This window comes from Leptinotarsa decemlineata, unplaced genomic scaffold (genome assembly GCF_025532065.1).
Source record: "Leptinotarsa decemlineata unplaced genomic scaffold, Ldec_3_MD MMD2_tig00002974_RagTag_RagTag, whole genome shotgun sequence".
Classification (NCBI taxonomy): Eukaryota; Metazoa; Arthropoda; class Insecta; order Coleoptera; family Chrysomelidae; genus Leptinotarsa; species Leptinotarsa decemlineata.
Genome location: NW_027412578.1, coordinates 3,585,978 through 3,606,178, shown reverse-complemented (window position 1 = coordinate 3,606,178; position 20,201 = coordinate 3,585,978). Strand labels below are relative to the sequence as shown.

The 20,201-nt window shown below is 37.0% G+C and overlaps 2 protein-coding genes across 7 annotated transcripts in view; one reads left to right on the top strand and one right to left on the bottom strand.

The window, feature by feature from the left end:
• The window catches only part of raw (NDT-like domain-containing protein raw), a 245,932-nt gene that overhangs the window by 146,038 nt on the left and 79,693 nt on the right, over positions 1 to 20,201 (top strand). The gene's annotated exons all lie outside the window — the stretch shown is intronic.
• Positions 632 to 9,996, bottom strand: LOC141483074 (uncharacterized). 2 transcript variants are annotated; one of them, XM_074177284.1, is made up of 4 exons: positions 7,056 to 9,996; positions 6,775 to 6,996; positions 6,625 to 6,717; positions 632 to 6,509 (listed from the first exon to the last, which is right to left on the bottom strand). In XM_074177284.1, the coding sequence occupies exons 1-4, from the start codon at positions 7,104 to 7,106 to the stop codon at positions 6,489 to 6,491; spliced, it is 387 nt and encodes a 128-aa protein (XP_074033385.1). In that variant the 5' UTR covers positions 7,107 to 9,996; the 3' UTR covers positions 632 to 6,488. The 2 variants fall into 2 exon arrangements, with proteins under 2 accessions (XP_074033385.1, XP_074033384.1); XM_074177283.1 differs by having other exon boundaries at positions 634 to 6,717.

The window sequence follows — 20,201 nt, the reverse complement described above, 5'->3', positions numbered from 1 at the left end:
GTAAGCTAGCGGAAAAAAATGTTTAACAGAGCATAAACGGTTTTGCATTATCTGTTATGAGTGACCTCACTATTACTCACTCAGAGTCATTCACTAGATCAAAATACTAATAGAACTGTTATATGTCATGTAGAATATTGATTAATTAATTCTCGATTTAGTGTATTTTCATCTTTCTGGACTAAAAAATGCATTGAATTAAACGTGTAGTTAGATAGTCGATACAGAACTAGGAGAGTATAAAGAAGATAACTAAAACTATGACTTGTGAAGTGGCGTTTTTATTGAAAAAGATAGCCATGCATTACCAGAATGATTCTGGATGTGTCGAGATGAAAGTCTGTTCAATAATGGCAAAGATTTGGGCTTTGCCCTTAAAGTCTAAGCTGTATGAAATAATATTACTGTATAAATACGAAACCAACCAGCAAAATGAAATCAAAAATGGGTACGAAATAAATTAGGCGAATACAATTTTTTAAGGTGCCGGCACTTGAAAAAATGATCTATTAAATGAAAAAAGAAAATCTTCAATATCGACAAAAGCTATTCGGTTTTTGAATAAGATATGTCTTGGTTAGTATAATTAAGTTTTATATTAGATTTCGTTGCTGGCACCACACCTACCCAATAAAGAATTGTGGACCACCAATTTAGTTTAGTACTCAGCTATAAATATATAGGCTAAAAAATCAACTTTGGTAAAAACTGAGTCTAGATTGTTTACTCACAAAATAAACATCTTCGAATCTAGAGTGGAGTCTTGTTAATACCCGTTTCTAATATGTATTGATAGTTGTTATTTGTTTTCTACCTTCAACAAATGAGGAGACGTTCATCTGAGAATCTCATTTTATTGAAAAGATTGACGCTAAATTCATATTGTTTATTAATCGGTATTTCATGAGTCCAAAGTTTTCAAATAATTCGTTTCACGTTGTTACTAGATGATTTTCGTTTCTTTTGCAGAGATACTTATCGAAATACTTATTAATCAGTCGAAACACAATAATCAGATATGTCATGGTCTTTTTTTTTAATTGGTGAAAAATTTCTACCTATAACCTATTTTGTTTCAGAACTTTCTCCTACATGATGTCGTGAATTTTTTTCCTTGTAAGGTGACAATGAAACTTTCGATTTTCATTTTGGAAAAATATTTATTTGAACCTTATCACGAAAATGGCCACTTGACGTCATATGTTTACCAAGGATAAGATAATTATTGAACAGTAATATTAACTTTTTATCTACAACAAACATGTTGAGGTATATTAAAAGTATTATAATAATGGATTTTTTGCCAGTTTCTCATTACAACTAAAGTTGATGATGGATTTGTTCAACCAAACTGTCAATCTTATCTCGTCCAACTTGCAATCTATCAAATCGGAGTATTAATATAGGACACATGTGACTCTGCTTTATTCAGTTGAACTGATTACAATTCAGGTCGATTATATATTTGAACAAAAGATTCCTAAGAAAATAGTTTGGACTCGTCATTGCATTCATTAATTAAGTGTGAACACTAACGAAACAATGTCTATAACATAACATAGAAGGACCACTACTCTTATATAGGAATGTGTCAACTGTTGACACATCAAGAAAAGTACTTCGATCACGCCATTGAATATGACTGCCGCAGTTGCAATTGAAACGTTTGAAGGTTATAACCAAAGACCACGGCAAAACCCGAAAGCAAATCAAAAGACCATTACAAGACCAATACAGCAAAGTTGTAAAAACGTGTTAGTTACACAGTTTTTGAAACAAGAATAGCAGAATAACTAACAAAACGTTTGAAACATTAAGAAGGAGTTTGAATGAACTGTCGACGGCGACGTTTGGTTTGTTAGGTTATGTTGTTAGGTTAGGTTAGGTTAGTTACAAAGTGAGTGGGTCTATTCGACCCTCCACCGTAACCCGCAAAGGTTGCGGTGGAGGAGCACAACATATGTGCTCTGCTGTTTCATCATTTTGCAAACAGAGGCGACACACACTGTCTTCCGATAGTGCGAGTCTCTACATAAGATTATTCAAATGACAGTAACCTGTAAGAAGGCCTGTTAGATATCGTAGTTCATCCCTACTGAAGTCCAACAAATTGGATTGAGCCAATCCTGGAAGATTATGTCAGAAGTCCATAAATATTCTTGTCATCCAGGTGTTGCAAGTGAGTCAGCAGCATCATTGCCATCCAGGCCAGTATGGCCAGGAATCCAGACCAGGGACAATCTGTTAAGTCTTTCAATGCCGCTTGACTATCCGAGAATATTTTTATTGACCTGTGTATGAGGTTGGATTCTTCCAATCTCTCCGCGCACAATTCAATAGCGTAAATTTCCGCTTGAAATACAATCGCATAGGTTCCAGGTATAACTGTCCTGGGTCTGCGACTGAAAACACCTGCACCAGAACCGGAAGGTGTTTTTGATCCATCTGTGAACCAACCCTTCTTCCAGGGGGATCAGGTTATGATGTTAGTCTCTCTCTCTCTCTCTTTCTCTTTATGATGTGTTTGGTTTTTGCTTCCATTCAGGCGCATTGAACTTTGTCTGGTATGTACCATGTTGTAATCCTTCTTGTTTTGCTATCTATTCGTGTTGATCTTCTTTTTCTTGTAAATATTTTCTGTGATGAAGTTTGTTAGATATTATTACACAAATATAGGGTATAGTTATGATTGCTTTAAGGATGTGTGAAAGTGGAATAAGTGAAGAAAGTAGTTTTTTCAGGTCATTCTTGTACAGTTCAAATTTATTATATTCAATATGTTTGATAATCAATTTCAATATTAGGTTTGTATAGCACTGTTTGAATGGTTATTGGGGCTTGTTGCTTGTATAAGTTCAAGTTCGGAACAGCGTTCCGTACTTCAACTTATACAAGTTGAAAATATATGATTCAATGTTTCTATTTTCCCACATTCGCAATAGATTCCAGTATGATGGTCTATCTGATGTGCTATTGAAACCCGTTTCAAGAACATTGCTTAAAACTTCACTAGTTCGGACTTCCATTGTCTACCATATAAAATCATTTGAAATCCCTGAAACAACTAAAAGAGAAGAATTAAAAATAAATAGCTGAAAATAACAATTATATTAAGCAAAATAAACCTGAAATGAGATAATAGTGAAATAAAATACAAGTAAAAATAGAACAATTGAATAAATGAAAATGAAGAAATGAAAAAAGAAAATAAAAATAAAAAATGGAGAGATTCCAAGTCACGTTAGTTCACGAAGTTTCGATTGTTAGTATCTACAATCGTCTTCGGGTGATGACTGGACTGATTCTTCCGAGAGATGAGTATTTATAGGTCGTTCGAGTACTTTCACATTTCCCCGCTTTCCATTTGCCGCTTCACTGGTTCCGTGGGAGATGACCGGTTTGGCGGGAGTTGGTCATTTTTTGCTTGATGATGGGTTTCCATATGTTGCGTATTTCTACGCTGGCTTGGCTGAATACGTTGTTGGACAACATGTATGCGGCTTCCTTAAATTTTCTCCTAAACCAAAGTTCCTCTCTGTGCAAGATCTCAGGTTGGGACCACTCGATGTCGTGTTGATGGGTCCAAACATGGTCTGCTATTCCTGATTTGCTGGTTTCCCTTCGCTGTGTGTGTTTCTTGTGCTCGGCAATGCGAACATTCAATGGCCTCTTAGTTTCACCAATAAAGGATTTTCCGCACTCACAGGGTATCCGGTAAATGCAATTCTTGCAATCGCAGTCCGCGTTTGGTGGCCTGGTTTTCGTGAGGCTGCTACGGATAGTGTTACCGGATCTGAAGCAGGTTCTGATGTTGTACTTGGAACCAATTCTTCTTATCCTCTCCGATAATCCTCTGATGTAGGGAAGTGCAAGCACTGGTTGTGACGGCTTCTCTTCCTTGCGAGGCTCCTGCTGTCTTTTAGCCTAAGTCTTTTCTACCATCGCTTTGGAGTAGCCATTCCGTTGAAGATCATTTTTGATGATGTCTAGTTCCTTCTCGAGACCTTCCTTCATATTACAGAGCCCAAAAGCACGGTCTAATAGATTCTCCTACGGGACAGATCTTTTCATATAGTAGACAATGGAAGTCCGAACTAGTGAAATTCATCATGAAACATTGTCAATCACCTTCAAACAAACATTGCTTAAAACTGTTGAGACCGATACATCTGTTTGAAATCTGTTTAAAATCTGTTTGAAATATGTTTTTCTGTTAATCATTACACTAGACATTCTCAGAAATTTTTCCGGCAACTTGTATCCATGGATGCACAACTGAAATAAAAGTAGGAGGTGATTTAATTTTGTATATAAACAGGCAAATTTAGAGTTGAAGATTTAGTACTTATCTGACACGAATTTTGAAAGGAAACTCGTGTCAAGAAGAGTGTTGCAGATCTGCTGTGGGGAAGCACTGTTGCCCCGACTCCGCATGGTGCAATGATAAAAAATATACATATAAAGGCCTGCGATCGCTGCTAACCATGAAGTAAGTGCTATAGGACGAAGCGCTGCCTTCGACGCGCTATTCATAAGCACGCGCCGCCCCCCCTCTGCGGCTGGTACCGCCGCCGCCGCTATGTCCCTGCATTTTAAATCTGTAATATATTCAAAAATATTCGATTGAATTACATGCTGTTAAGGGCCATATTAATCTAAATTGAATGTACAATGAATTTAAGGTACTTAATTGGATAATGATTAATGCTGTATTGCTTAAAATCGCTTCGTAAATAAGCCAGTATTTCTCGAGGATAAAAGATGGTTATTGTGGGTTATCCCTAAGGCCGGTGACATACTTCGCGATTTCCGAGCGGTTTTTTCCAGCGCGATTTCCGAACGGAAATTTACAAGTGATTTTCTGGCAGTCCGGGTTTAAGATTGGAGGGGAAATATTCCCTATAGTATCGTTGGCGCCTTCAAAGCAACTATGAAGTCTGTTGTTGCTGCTGCTGCGATATTTCACAATCAAATGGTGATATTCCTTTGCGCTCCAGAAACAGAAGACACTCTTGCTGGAAGACGCCACCCAAAGAGGTACGACGCGCACCCGTACCACCTATTACCGAATGTCCATTAAGTCGTTCGATGAACTTGTGGCAACTGTTCGACCTTTGCTACAGAAAGATTGCATCAGAAAAACAAAATTCATACTTGTAGTATATACTCCCTTTTGTCCTACAAACAAGGGTGATTTTCTACTCTAAAAATTAAAGTTTTCAGTTCCAAGCTCGAATGGCAACTAAAAAACCGCTCGAAAATAGCCGACACTGTCGGGTCCCATTCGTTTACCTTGGTTTTTCTCCTAATTGTTCGCCCTTGCCGCTGTTAAAAATCGCAAACACTGGCATGTTCCATTTAAATGCTGGGGTTGGCATAAAAATAAAAAACCGCCCGGAAATCGCGAAGTATGTCATCGGCCTAAGAGATAGACATATACCATCAAACTTGGTTGCGTAGTTTAAAGATCTAAGCATACATAGGAACAGACAGCGGGAAACGACTTCGTTTTATACCTTGTAATAATGATATTAATTTGAATATACCGAATCATGAACTGGCTACACGATTTCTACGATAAAACTGCTTATATACATTAGTTGAGTAAAGCAAGTCAATTTTAAGCGACCTATAATCTCCTATTCTCCATATTGCGCTCTCATTCATGTATATTATCTAAATTCTGAGAATTCTCGTGCACAGTTGATCGTTCTGTATTCATAATAGTCGTTCCGATCATTAACACAAACTTATTGATCATGCATAATAAATTACCAATAATAAACTTATATGACAAAATGGAATGCTACATTGTTTATGTTCATGTTTATATTATAGGGTCAGCCAATCCGACATTCAAAATGGTAATGAGATAGATTAATCCCACGGAGAATGAAACAACGTGGAGATTAGAGCGCAACAGGTACCAATATTCGTTTATTTCTGACCGGGATATTATAAGCTTATATCAATAAAGAGGGTCATAACTCCCTTGGGACATTATAGATTTTATAATTCCCTCTACCTTTCACAAGTAAAAATAAATAGAAATGAAAACTGAAGCATATTTTATTTATTCACGTCATTACAAATAATAAATGTACAGTTTTGAAATGTTCCCTGAAAATTACTTCCGCCACTGGAAACAATTTCTTCTTTTGTATGGCTGGAGCTTCTGTTCACTACAGTCGAGGTACCTGCCTCTTCTGATGACAAAGTAGACAACATACGCGCCGTTTTATTTCTCAATTCGATGCTATCCTCCAAATACCCCTCCGCCACCGTGGAACTTTTCCAACCTCCGTGTCTTTTTAAGTTAGTCATAGTTGCTCCTGCATTGGCTAGAGCAGTAGCAGAAGTGCGACGAAGGCAATGTCCCGTATAGGAAGATGAGTTTGGCAATCCTAAATACATTGCGATTTTGCTGGGGGTTTTCCCAAACATGTTTTTTCCAATTGGCTGAGATGTACATTTATTTTGTCGGAAGCTCAAAAAAAATCGTTCAATACCTTTAGGACGCAAAGACATATAAAGTGTTAATAAAGGCAAAGCGGAGAACTCTTTCTCATCCACAACTGTAAATTTCTTCGATACACCAGTTTTACTTTCCGGTACGTTCACTACCATAACGGAATCCCGGTCCTCTATATCCGATATCTTCATATTCAAAAGTTCCTGACTTCTGCATCCTCCAAAATAACCCATAATCAAAACAACCTATAACAAAAAAAAGGAAATAAATACACACAAAAAGGAAAATAAGAAAAAAATTACCTTATGCAATAAATGAATATCATTAGGAGCGTCCTTTAGGAATCTGATAACATCTTTAAGAGATAAAACAGCAGACTTTTTCGGCTTATAACTCTTACTCTTCCGTTTCAAAAAAGCCTGTAGTTCATTGAACTTGGTGATATCTCGTTTCTCATGTATAGTCACCATCGATTTTAGCATTGACCATTTAGTCCATAAAGAATTCGGACTATACGTTTCTGACTGAAACGAATAAACACAATTACTACCAAATCTACCGAAAAACATAGAAAATTCCTTACCAGTTCTTGAAAATATGCCAGAAATACAGTTTCAGTGACATCTTTTGGCATAACATTTTTCCGTGTCAGCCAGTCCAGATATATCTTGTATTCTTTTTGGTATACGGCTTCACTTTTCGATGGAATTAATGATTATCTTGCTTGTTCAGTTTTTTTCAAAATATCCTCCATTATATTTGGGGTAGAAAACACGTTTTCACCGCAAACACAGCTTGATAACAAAGTTCTGTTTATAAACAAGTAACGTAGCAACAACCTAGCAACAAGAAAACTCTACTATAATCAACGGTACCTGATTCAAATATACCGGGAAGGTAATGAATTGGTACATTTTTCCGTTTCAAAAATGAACAAAATTTTATTGAAATCGGTCAGAAATAAAATTATCTATGTACCACGGGAATTAATGAGCCTTAATAACCTCAGGCAATTGCTGTCCCTCGGGACGCAAACTTTGCCATCGGTAATTAAGGCCCTCCTAATTCCCTTGATACATAAATAACTATTATAGATTGTTTGAGATTATCGATAATTATTAAAGCTCAAAGCTCACAAAATATTCTTCAAAATAATCTAAGTTGAACTATTCAATATTGACATTGTTTAATTTGAGACAAGCTTGGGCTATTACTTAAATTGTATGTATATCAATATGATAATGTAAGGAAAGGTTATTTATTAATTAATGTTTTGAACATGGACGAAAAATGAATCCTGCTATGTATGTACTGGTTACCCATGTATGAACTTATCAATAAAACCAGTCATTATTATTATTATCGTAGTATGCGCTGTCAGGCTCTATCCCCGATACATTCGGGAAGGCCCGCCAGCATGATCAACCAACGACCACTCCCCACACCGTGGGGTAAGTGATCATTGGGTCCCAGAATCATGTGCCCTGAGCAAGCGCAGTGAGCCAAGAAGGACAGCCTTTTTATCTTTCCGGCTAAGATTTCTGCCTTAGTGCGGCAAGTCGGTATGATTTTGGGATTCATTCCACCAAGGACTTCAATAATCAGAACAACCATCTTGACAGAGTGGTCTGGATATAGTCTGCGAGAGTTCGAAGAGAAAATCTTGATATTTTATCCGTTTTTTCTCCTCTCTTCGGACAATATTCGTCTCGTTAGAAGCTGAAAACTCTACGACAAATATCGTCTTGCTCTAGTGGTCCAGAAGGACTACATCAGGCTTATTACCTTGTATGAGCGTTATTAACTAAAATATAAAGACAAAAGTGAATCACAGCAAATGTTCAAAATACTGGCCTTGTTCATGATAACACAACTGTGCGCTTCTTCGATTATTATTCACTGCACGATTAATTTCCCTACTCTTCAATCTTCCGAACTCTCTAACAATGGTGTGTTGAAGGTCCTGAATATTTTGATATTTCCTCTGGCCATAAACTCTATTTTTCAGTGTACCCCATAAGAATGTATCCATAACACTTAAGTCTGGATACCTTGCTGGCCACCATTAATCCCTATCCTTTCATCATCAAACCTTTCAGTCCGGTAATTAGATACTCGTCTGGTAGTGTGTGGTGGAGCACCATCATGTTGAAACCAGATGTTGTTATAGTTAGCCAAAGGTAGATCATCCAAATAGTCTTCGAAAATCGACATTAATAACTGGTGATAGATTTCTCCATTCAGAATTCCGTCAAATAAATGAGGACCCAAAATTCTATCTTTGTAAATTCCTGCCCACACTTGAGGTCGAATTTCTCGGAACTGCCTGGGGTTGTTTATGCTCCAAATGTATTCGTTATTTCAGTTGAATATCCCACAATTCGTATAAGTGCTTTCATCTGTCCAAATTACATTTTTCAGGAAAACAGGAAAATCAGGTCTTCTTATTAGCCAATTACAAAATTATAATCGCTTTTCAGGATCACCTGGATGCAATTTTTGGTATATGTGAACTTTGTAATATTTTAAACCGCTTTCTTGAGATGTCTGTTAGTTTCTATGAGTCTGTATGTTTCTGTTACTATGTATCTTCTGTTCGAATTTCAATTTTAATACAAGTAAGAATTGAAAAGTTTGAATTTTTATTCTACAAAGAAATATAAAGAGAAATGCGTTTCATTGATTTGTTATTCTACACGGTTGCCGAAAAAATAGTGTACGCAACACATCCGAAAACAGTTTTTGGGCTCGCACCAGAATTTCATCTACTCGTCCAAAAACCCAGTATTTTCCGGACTCGTTATATAAATTACTATTTTTTTTGTCACGGTTGGTGCTATGAAGTACGTGATCTCTGGATATCAAATACTGAGACAGAAAATGTTTCTCGAAAACTTGGAGGTATTTTATTTTTTTGTACCATTGATTTTGTACCGATTGATAAGTATCGAAAAAATGGGATCATCAAAGTTGGGGCCAGACAGCCTCGTGCAGCATAGCTTTCCTATCGGTCTGGCAGCGTACGTTTTGTTGGGTGACATCATCTTTATTTATAATACACCGGCTCGGTGGAACGGTGAAGGTATCAGTTGTGTATCGATATCGCGGTTGCCACTTTTATATCGTTTCCGAAGAAATTCTCAATTTTTATTACATTTCGAAAAAATAGAAGGCCTCGTACATACCTGTTATTTGGTTTAACTTTTCTATACTTTGGTTTGACAACTGTAATAACTTGAAATCAATTTATAATTGCGCAGGTAAATGAAACAGCAGCTCCTTTAGAAACTCAATTCACAATGTTTATTTTCATGAAGGTTGAAACAAAAGGAGACGTCGCGCAACTTTTTATAACAATATAAAAAGTATGTTGTGCTTTGAGTAGTAATAAAAACAAACTAGAATCGGGCAGTTTATTTCCATTATATATACAGAATGATATAAATAACGTGCCGATATATCACACTTTCCTCCCTTCAAAAAAAAAACAATTCTGTTACATGGTTGATACTCTAAAATTAGTATAAAAGATACCTGTGAATATATATACATATGTACGCAACTATAGATATATATATATATATATATATATATATATATATATACAATAGCTTCCTCAATCATAAACTGAAGAAGCTATTGTATAGCGAAACACGTGTCGCGGTTTCAAACACACTCAGTTCAGTTTGTCATTTCAGTTAAGAATATGAATAATTTCATTTCTCTCCTAGAATTATATAATCTCTAATTTTTGTATATATATATATATATATATATATATATATATATATATATATATATATATATATATATATTTTTTCTTCTGTCATAGACGAATATGTGTCTGTCTTATAAATGAATGGGGAATGTTCCTCATATTGGGTTATTACAGCAAATGCAAGTTTGAACAAAATAAAGTTGAGTTTAATCCATGAGTTTTTCAAATTCACTTCGAAAAGTATTCAAATTGATGTCTCAAATGTTGGGTTTTAATTTTTAAAGGGATTTGTTTCTAATTCACATATTGGCAACAGCGCCTATATCGAGTTGAAATAATTTATAAATCAACAATTAAGGCAAAAAATATAAATTATAGTTCGATACCACCTCCACAAGCCACATATACAACAGTTGTTTTGTTATTTATTTATATAGAGGAAGATAGGTTAGGTGCACAAAATGTCAATGTCACAGAATGTCTCAGAACTCGGATCATAAGTAAACAGAACAGCACGCCTCTGAAATATGTCATCTTTGTTTGTCTCATACAGGTAACAGATTCATTGTCCTTTATTAGCTATAACCGATGTTGCCAAATGGTGGAATAGAAACGAATTACTTTAAATGTTGAATGCATTATTCAATTCCTCTTTTTTAAGTATTTAAATAATTTTTTAAAGAAAAAGGTTGAAATGATAAGTTTGAAATGCGTTGTTTTAGAGCTCTTTTATGAAAACTACTTGATTTTCGTCAGGAGGAACATTCCCCATTGAATGAATTCACTCACTTCACTTACTTAATTTATTTTTCGGTCAACTCGAATTGGATGGTAAAGAAAAAAGTGGCCTGAGCTTCAATTTCCATATATTATTCGATGAAAAAGTATCATTATGTTTGAAAAATCCCCCTTCACTGACGGGGGTATGCACGATATCGATAAATTAATTAATCGAGTGCATTCCAGAATCTTCCGTTATTAAGATGTTTATCTTAAGTTTGACGTCTACATTTACGTCAGGAATACTCTTGTCTCTGTTAATCACGTTTAGAACTGGCAACGGCGCAAAAGTGAGTGCACTTATTTTTAATTATAAACTACCTCGAACAACCTTTGAAGTGGTAACGTCACAATTCCTTATACGCGGCTTTATACATTGTGCATTATAATTCATTCATTTGCAGTCTACACGCATTTTATTTCGGCGAATACGTTGATGATGATGACTTTGTTCAGGTGTCGAACAAGGACAGGTTTGAATTTTACATGTTACGTTGATTGTATTTTCTTTCCTCTTAACTCTGAAGGATAGTAATTAGTCTGGTCATATGCACTGTAACTTCGCTGTAAGGGTTATCCAATTATAAAAGTTATTTCCCTGTTAATGAAGTAATGATTCAAAAATTTATTCATAATGAAATAAAGTTTACCAATTCATTTAATCACCAATACATTGGACAAGAAATTTAGCAGAGACAAATAATTCAATTCTATTTGGTCATTCAGTACATTTTTTGAATTTTTCATTTTATCCATTTCGAAAGATCGAGGTTTAAACATTTCTATTCCAAATGTATTACGTTATAGCCTTTGTCAAACTCATGCCCCCCTGCCAATAGATGGTTTGCAAAAGTTGACTTATTTTTCACATTCAATAAACTACTCATATGTTCTTTTATTCTTTGGGAAAAGGTTCCCCCCGTTTGGCCTATATATACTCCTGATCTATTCAACATTGATTATTTTGTTTTCATTGTTTTTGCTTCTCGATTATTATCTCTGTAAGCCTCGTGAAAGCCTTTGGTTTTCAAAAACAGAGCAATGTTGGATCACCAAAGTATGTAGGGATCACCAAAGTATGTCGGGATCACCAAAGTATGTAGGGATCACCAAAGTATGTCGGGATCATACAAGCATCATTTTCCTATGATGCTTGTATATGTCCTATGATACTTGTATAAAAGAATATAAGCGGATTCTTTGAGTTTTCCAATTTTTTTATGATTTTCTGTGGTGATCATTTTTGTTTCACTTTATTTAATTGTGTGATCACCAGTTGATTTTAGAATTTGACCGGTGGCTTGGGTTATGTTGGCTTTGAGGACCTCTGTGGTTTGTTGCTTATTCGGTTACGCCAGCGACGTAAGAAATCCCCACTAAGAATAAGTCTAATGGGGTCAAATCGCACGATCTTGGTGGCCAGTTCGCATCATGTACCCGTGAGATGACCATGCCCTCAAATCGCTCGTGCAGAAAATCATATCCAATGTGGCAAGAACTGTTTGGCACGTAGCACTATCCTGTTGGTGTCTAGAATGTCTAGATCATCCAATTCAGGCCAAAAGAAGTTGGTGATAATTGACCTATAGTGGTCGCCGTTGACAGTGCTGGCCTGGCCATCGTCGTTCTCAAAGAAATATGGAGCAATGATGCTGCCAGCCCAAAATCCACACCATCCTCGGGATGCATAGGACGCTCTTGGATCTCATGCGGATTGGTATCGTCCCAAAATCGACAATTTTGTTTGTTCACGTACCCAGTCATCTAGCAACTAGTACCTAATTTCCGATGAAAATTAGGGTCAGTTGTCAACTACTCTAGAGCCTATTCAGCGAACACACGTCGTTGTCTATGGTCGTTTACCTGGTTCAGTTGCATTTTCTACGGGTGCAGGCCCAAGTCATGACGAAAAATTCGCCAAGATGTGGTCTGTGAAAGGCCGAGTTTTTTGTGAGCGATGCGAAATCGACTGCCTTGGATTCTCCTGCACACTGTTAAGGCCGAGACACACTTCTTCATACACCTCTCCAATCCGACTCCGGTTTGATTTTGCCCCAAAACCGGATCGGTGCAGGATCGCCAGTGGGTAATCACACTTGTCATACATGTTTCCGACTTCTTTCCGATTTACCGCTCCGGCTTGATACACTTGCCACTCTCGCCAGTGTCGATTCAAACAATATCTCGGAAGGTCCTCTAAGCAAAATGTTCAAGAATTTCAGCCATCATGCAATTTAGCCATCATGGCATTCTGTTTGGAAGAAGAAGATGAAGAAAATCGGAGAGCTCTCATAGAGAACAGCGGTACAGCTCTTCAGTCTGATCATACAGAACTGGATATTTTCTGACTTGTTCAATAAGCTCCTCCGGTTTTAATGACATTTTTTAAATTTAATTTGAAGAAAACAAAAAACTCAAATATCATACAAACTCCATGCGATACGCGTCCCGCAGCTGGAGAACAAATAGACTGTACGATCGGATCATGATCGAATACAGGAACGGAGCCGGGTAAGATCGGGATTGGCCACGTATTGGAACGATGTGTACTACTCTATTCGGACTGAAGTACCATTTCCCTCTCAGACACTTGTCCGACTGTATGATGGTAGGAGGATCTGAAGGCTGTATGACAGGTGTGTCCCGGCCTTTAGGTGTCATTCCCACTGGAGCGACACGATAAGCGATGCAACATGAGCAATCTTTTATCTTCGCAATACACCAGTACACAGTGGAGCGAAACGATAACCTATAGGATAAGCAACGCAGCAGTTATTTTCATCAGTCGTCATGATCTCCTACAGGAGGACGTTGTTTTTGCTTACCGCTACTTGCAAAAAAAGAAACGGGAATCTAAGAAATACTGGGTGCACCCATATAATGTTTAATATTAAACACAGTTCGGCAGTGGTTTTCCGTAAGCTCCCTCAACATGAACAGAAATTTACAGAGTTTTATAGAATTAGCTCAAATGGTTACCATGTTTTAATGAGATTGCTGTCAAGGGAACTGGAGAAGCATGGGTTCTGCTCCACCAATTTCACGAAGGAAATAGAGGATTGCACATCTTCTTGCTGACCCGACATGAACGTATCGAAGGATATGGCGCATCTCTTTCGCGAGCAAAACCCGGCAGCTGTGTCCCCATCACCGACGCGATTCCGATAATTATCGGTGTAGTATCGCGATCTCTCCATTGTGCACTAGATTAGTTGCTTCCATTAGACATGCATAATGCAAATCAGGATCGGATTGCTTATCGAATCACCTGTTGCATCGCTTATCGTATGTCCAGTGGGAACCGCGCCTTACAGACAGCGGCGATGTTTTCAGATGTTGCGTTTCGTCGAAGTACGGGTGTTGGTCGATTATTTACAGAACCAGTGGGCTCCAGTTCATCACATTGCGAATTGTCCTCTCGGTAGGTCAATTATGGTGACCGTAAAATGGGCGAGCCGCGCGTTACGTTGCCGTAACAGAACACCCATTTTGATAAAACAATTTATTATTTGCACGTGTTGTTGAATGCCATGGGTATTTGGCAAATCTGACTGAATAAATGACAGATGTAGCTTCAACAAGATGGGCGTTACCAATGGGGAATGTTCCTCAATTTGGGTTATTACAGCAAATGCAAGTTTGAACAAAATAAAGTTGAGTTTATTTCATGAGTTTTTCAAATTCACTTCGAAAAGTATGCAAAGTGATGTTTCAAATGTTGGGTTTTAATTTTTAAAGGGATTTGTTCCTAATTCACATATTGGCAACAGCGCCTATATCAAGTTGAAATAATTCATATATACCTAGATATTCTACTTCAAAAAAGGAAAATTATCTTTATTATTCAACAATTAAGGCAAAATATAAATTATAGTTCAATACCACCTCCACAAGCCACATAAACACCAGTTGTTTTGTTATTTATTTATATAGAGGAATATAGGTTAGGTGCACAAAATGGCATATGCCACAGAATGTCTCGGAACTCGGAACATAAGTAAACAGAACAGCACGCCTTTGAAATATGTCATCTTTGTTTTGTCTCATACAGGTAACAGATTCATTGTCCTTTATGAAATAGAAACGAATCCCTTTAAATGTTGAATGCATTATTTCATTCCCCTTTTTTAAGTATTTAAATAATTTTTCAAAGAAAAAGGTTGAAATGATAAGTTTAAAATGCGTTGTTTAAGCGGTCTTTTATGAAAACTACTTGATTTTCGTCAGGAGGAACATTCCCCATTGCTCAACTTCGGAAGACCCTAACTTTGTATAAGAAATGAGAGAAACTTCCGAAGGACAAAAGAAAGCAAAATATATGAAAATAAGCTTTGGAGAGGTAAAAAGCCAAAACATTCCTTTTTCAAAAGCTATTACCTCCTAAAAATTACCCCTTCAATGTTTGCAATAATTATGAACGATTTATTTCATATTATCCCCACATATTTCATTTGAAATTCAACTTGTTGAATGGAAAATTACGAAAACCTTGCAATGTTGAATCACCCCTATTATTAATTCATTGAGTTAATGTTGATCAGCAACCGGCACACGTGCGAAACTTGTGGCACTTGCCTCATTTTTAAGAAAATATTTATTCTATTATGGAGTTGAGCAGGAAATTGTTAAATTATTTTCGAGAAGATGACTTGTTTACATTGCCGGCTGGCTGAGCTATTAGTAATATTTTCCAGAAGCTGTTTTGAAAGTCACACTGACGAATTCTTTCAAGTGTACACATTTCTTGTGTCTTTGATTGCTGTTCAGTTACAATATAACGCCTCCAACAGTTATGATAATCAATTCATTTATTTCAAAGGACAAGCCAATTCGCAATTGATTTTCCGAAGGTACATATAGTCATATAATGAGTTAAAATCATAAATGTTCAACAGACTTTTTGAATAAAGTAAGATAAAAAATTGTATGTTGAATGGTTTTTTTAAAAAAAGATAATTATGATGTGGATAATGTACTAAAAACTAAAAAATAATTTGGAAGGTCCTAGGCAGCAGTCGTCATACCACTCTCCTCAACAATCTACGGTATTAATCAGATAGAAAATAATAAAACTATTATGGGCGTAGCCTAATACGCCCAACAATTTTATTATTTTTCTATCTGATCAAAAACGTATATGTATATGTCTATTAGTTTGTATGTGTTATTAAAATTTATGTATTTGCTAGTATGTGATAATAAGCCAAATTGTATGTAATGAAAAAAACAGAAATGTTTATTTATTATATTCGGAAAAAGGTTACTACACCACTTTCAAAGACCTTCGTTTAGTGATTGCTGCAATTCATTTACCATTTCATATGTATATACACATTTTTAATGTAACTGATCTCATATGGCAAATAAAATTATTATTATAGAACTCAGTAGCGAAATATATTCGAAAAATGTAAAAGTTCTCGCACTGGATTGAATATTTTTTCTAGGTAGTCAATATAATTTAATAAATTTGAATCTGTAAATTTTTGATCCCAATAGACGATTTCTCAACGAAATAATATTAACAATTCATCTGAATTTTCATTCGAATCATATGGAAATTTCATTAGTTATAAAGTGAAAAATGCTCAAATTTTTAGTATATCAATAATTTCACTGTCCTATCAGTAGTACCTACTCGTTGTATATTCTTAGTAACTTAAAAACTTTGAGGCGAGTATGTCATCTAAATTATAAACTATATGAACTTAGTAACAGTGGTCAACATTTTTCTTCCGTCCTACACGATAATAACCGTTTATGGTGACAAAAATTGTTTTTCCCGGAATATTCTTATCTCCCAAAACTTCCTTTTCGATAAAGGAAACGAAGGTCTCGAATAAACTACACAGCCCAGGGAATCATTTTGCAGGAAACGAATCTTGATGTTGAATACAGCGGGTAATCACATTTCTTCCTGGAATATCCCGCGGAAATGGTTAATCAAGACGAAATGTGAAACTTTGCTCTTGCGAGTTTCCTGTCGAATTATTTCTACGTAATTCATATCATATGAGTTGGTCAATTATCTGAACGGGGTTCTTGTGGAAAAAATGTTTCAACATAAACGCTGCAAAGTGGGGTGAATCCAAAAAAACGTGCTTTGAATAATTGTGTTCTGTGGGTTTTAAAGATCTGTTATATTTCTATAAAGTTGGAGAATCTGACATTCTGCTTCCCAAATTTCAATCGAGCATGTGCTTGAATAGAATAGAACCTTATTGGTCACGTTACATATCCATGCAATACATTTGTAGGAAGTCAAAGTTCCACCTTTCGGAACAAGAATTAAAGTAATGTACTATTTACGAAGAAAGACCAATGCTTCCACTCTAAATAGGAACATCACACCTACACATGAATTTACATATATCTCCATAGGCTTATCCTACACGACTTATAGTAAAAATACCTCCAAGTATAAAAAATGTAAATAATGTAAAATTGTCTAGAAAAAGTAGCCCCTATTCAGGCAGACTGTGATGTCATCACACCAGCCAGGTTGCCTCTCAGCTCGCCATACAAGGCATACAGATTACCCAGTCTCGTGGTGTCCTGTCACCCAGCGGTGAACCAATCGGAGTGTACCAAATTGTCACGTAGCGTCCTCAAATTGTCACGCATCTTACCAGCTAACAGAGCACACGGTTCTGCATCTCAGAACATCGTGGCGGGAGATTTGAATTTTCTGTGGGCATAAATAATTCAAACTGACGATCGGCGTATCCCTCAACACGACAGACCACCCAGTCATGTGGCACGCTTTCCTCAACCTGTCACTTTTTCCGGCTCTCCACACCTTTGTGATGTCTCAGCACACGTCATTGGGGAATAAAGATCGCAGAATTGAACGCAGCGCTGATCATCGGCGTGGCAGGCTATGTCCTTAGACTCGACACCAACGTGAGATATTGGAAGTAATTGTGAAATGATGATAGTGACAATTTGATATCATGGGTTTGTACCTCGAGATCTAGAATTGGTCCTCGAATTGGGTCCGTGGTTAACTAACTCCTCCAGGGAGTGAGTTAATCAGGTTATCTGCTAAGGTGGCAAAGAAGTCGACAAAAGCATCAGCATTTATATGAACTTTCCCTGATTTTTTGGATGAAGCATTCCTTTCATAATTTATAATCTTCCAACTATCCCTAGCTTTGTTTTCCGAGCTTGCAATGAAATTGTAATATGGATTTTGTTTGTTTGTTTGACAGTGTTCCTGTATTTTTGAATCCATTAAATATGGCCTTATCCGTTTCTTTTTTACTTACGTCACATATAGTTTTCAACCTCGATAATGTTTCTCTCATTTGCCGGAGCTCTTGGTTGAACCATTCGACGGGTGGTTTATTCTGATTCTCTACTTTTTAAGTGTTTGATGACCAAAGTCTGGTACGTGTGTGTCAAAGTGTTCATTAAAACATTAGGATCTGAGTATTCCTGTTTTGAAAAAATAGACCAGTCAACTTTGTTTAGAGAATGTTTGAATTCTTCCAACTGTAATTATTCACACACCGTTTCCTGCTGTGCTCTATTACCCTTTGTTGTTTCGTCATAATCGCTATAGACTGCTCATAGTGATCAGACAGACACGGAATAAAAACTATACGAGTACGATTTGAATGTTCCTTATTTCGAATTGAACCTTCTTCTGTATCGTGAATACGTGGTCTATCTGAGGCGCTTTATCTTATGAAATGGGATGAAGAATCGTAAAGTAATATTTGTTTATCATCGACTATTCCAGTTCATGTTGCTGTCAGCTGCAGTGCCTACAAATATCTAAAGTTGAGGGCTGGTTAGCTATTTCCAGGTTCATTGTGATACATGCCTGTGACCTGCACGCGGTTTTCTTCAAATTTACTGTTTGCTGAAGACAGTTATGAGATTCAGATACTCGCTTTGACTCTCAACCCATTTGTTCAGTGAAAACTAAACCAAGTCCATCAGCCGCTCGGGCCGCTGCGCTGAATAGAAACGCTCAATGCCTGCTCTCATGCTCGCGGACCATGCAGAGACTCCAAACTCAAAAGTCCTCAGCCGCCCTGTTGTGGGAGAAGTACAACTGTGGAACAGAGGATTTGGGATGCAAACTACTATGAAGATATTTTCCGGGTCTTAACGCCGTGTTAGTACATCTCCGTCTAATTCACTCCACTGCTTCAAACCAGTAGAGTAAGATTGGAACTGCAAGCATAGTCGTAGCAGCAACTTTGTTTTTCCCCGAGAGTTCCGATGACCAGATATTTCCGAGTTATGTGTATATCCATGCCTCTGTGAGAGTTCTTCACTGCTGTTACCTCTTGTGAATGGCGTTGTATACGTCACTCTGAGCTGCACATCCTGTCCGCAATCCCCGCATCGTTCTGTTTTAAGATGAACTGTTGCACATTTATCGATCCCGAATTCCATATCAATAGCATGCGAATACTTTTCAATTATATATAATGACTGTTATAGGAATCACACGTTAAAAGGTAAGACCTCGTTAGTCCTTAGCTTGCACAAGTTTCTCAACTTCTGAGAGTTGTCGTTCGTATGGGGGCGGCAGCTGATTAACGGTAAAATAGATTTTTTAAACAGATTTTAAACAGACTAGCGGCAGCCCCGGCTCCGGATAGGTGCAATCTGATACCAAATATAAATTTACCCAACCAGAAAATTAAGCACATGGAGAAACAGGGATGAAAAGATTATATTGTTTTATGGATGAGCCCCAGTTGGAATATTTAAAAATACTTTCTCATTGCAAATCTACAGAAATGAACTTTAAACGTTCCAGCCAGTCTCGGATATACCTACACAGTAGGTTGAATAGACTGACGCCTATCAGAGAACAACTACTCCAACTACTCCCCTGGCTAATACCACGAAGGGCGTTGGATCATATCTGACAGGCGTCAGTGCAGGAATCTTCACAGAAAATTTCCTGCATATGTAATTGGCAATACAACTGAAAGAGTCGACCTTCAATTTAGGAACGGGCACACTTGCAGACCGGTTTCGGGCTCATTAGCCACTCGTCAGTGCAAGATAGTGGCCATCATCGACCTAAAGTCAATATTATTCCATAATTGAAAATCGGAATTCTTTCAGAGTATTTTATATCATCTTCTTGAGTTGGAGCGAACAACAAAATGTCGCTCCATCTACTGGACGAGGTACTAACCAGGAGTAGTTGATTTCTGATAGGGGTCAGTCCATTCAACCTACTGTGTTGGTATATCCGAGACT

Bases quoted from the DNA above. Each gene is read 5' to 3' on its own strand.
- LOC141483074 (XM_074177283.1), bottom strand. From the start codon at position 7,106: ATGCCAAAAGATGTCACTGAAACTGTATTTCTGGCATATTTTCAAGAA. The intron at 6,997-7,055 runs GTAAGGAATTTT...TATTCGTTTCAG, and splicing joins TGGCATATTTTCAAGAACTG to TCAGAAACGTATAGTCCGAA. The intron at 6,718-6,774 runs GTAATTTTTTTC...TTTTTGTTATAG, and splicing joins ATATTCATTTATTGCATAAG to GTTGTTTTGATTATGGGTTA.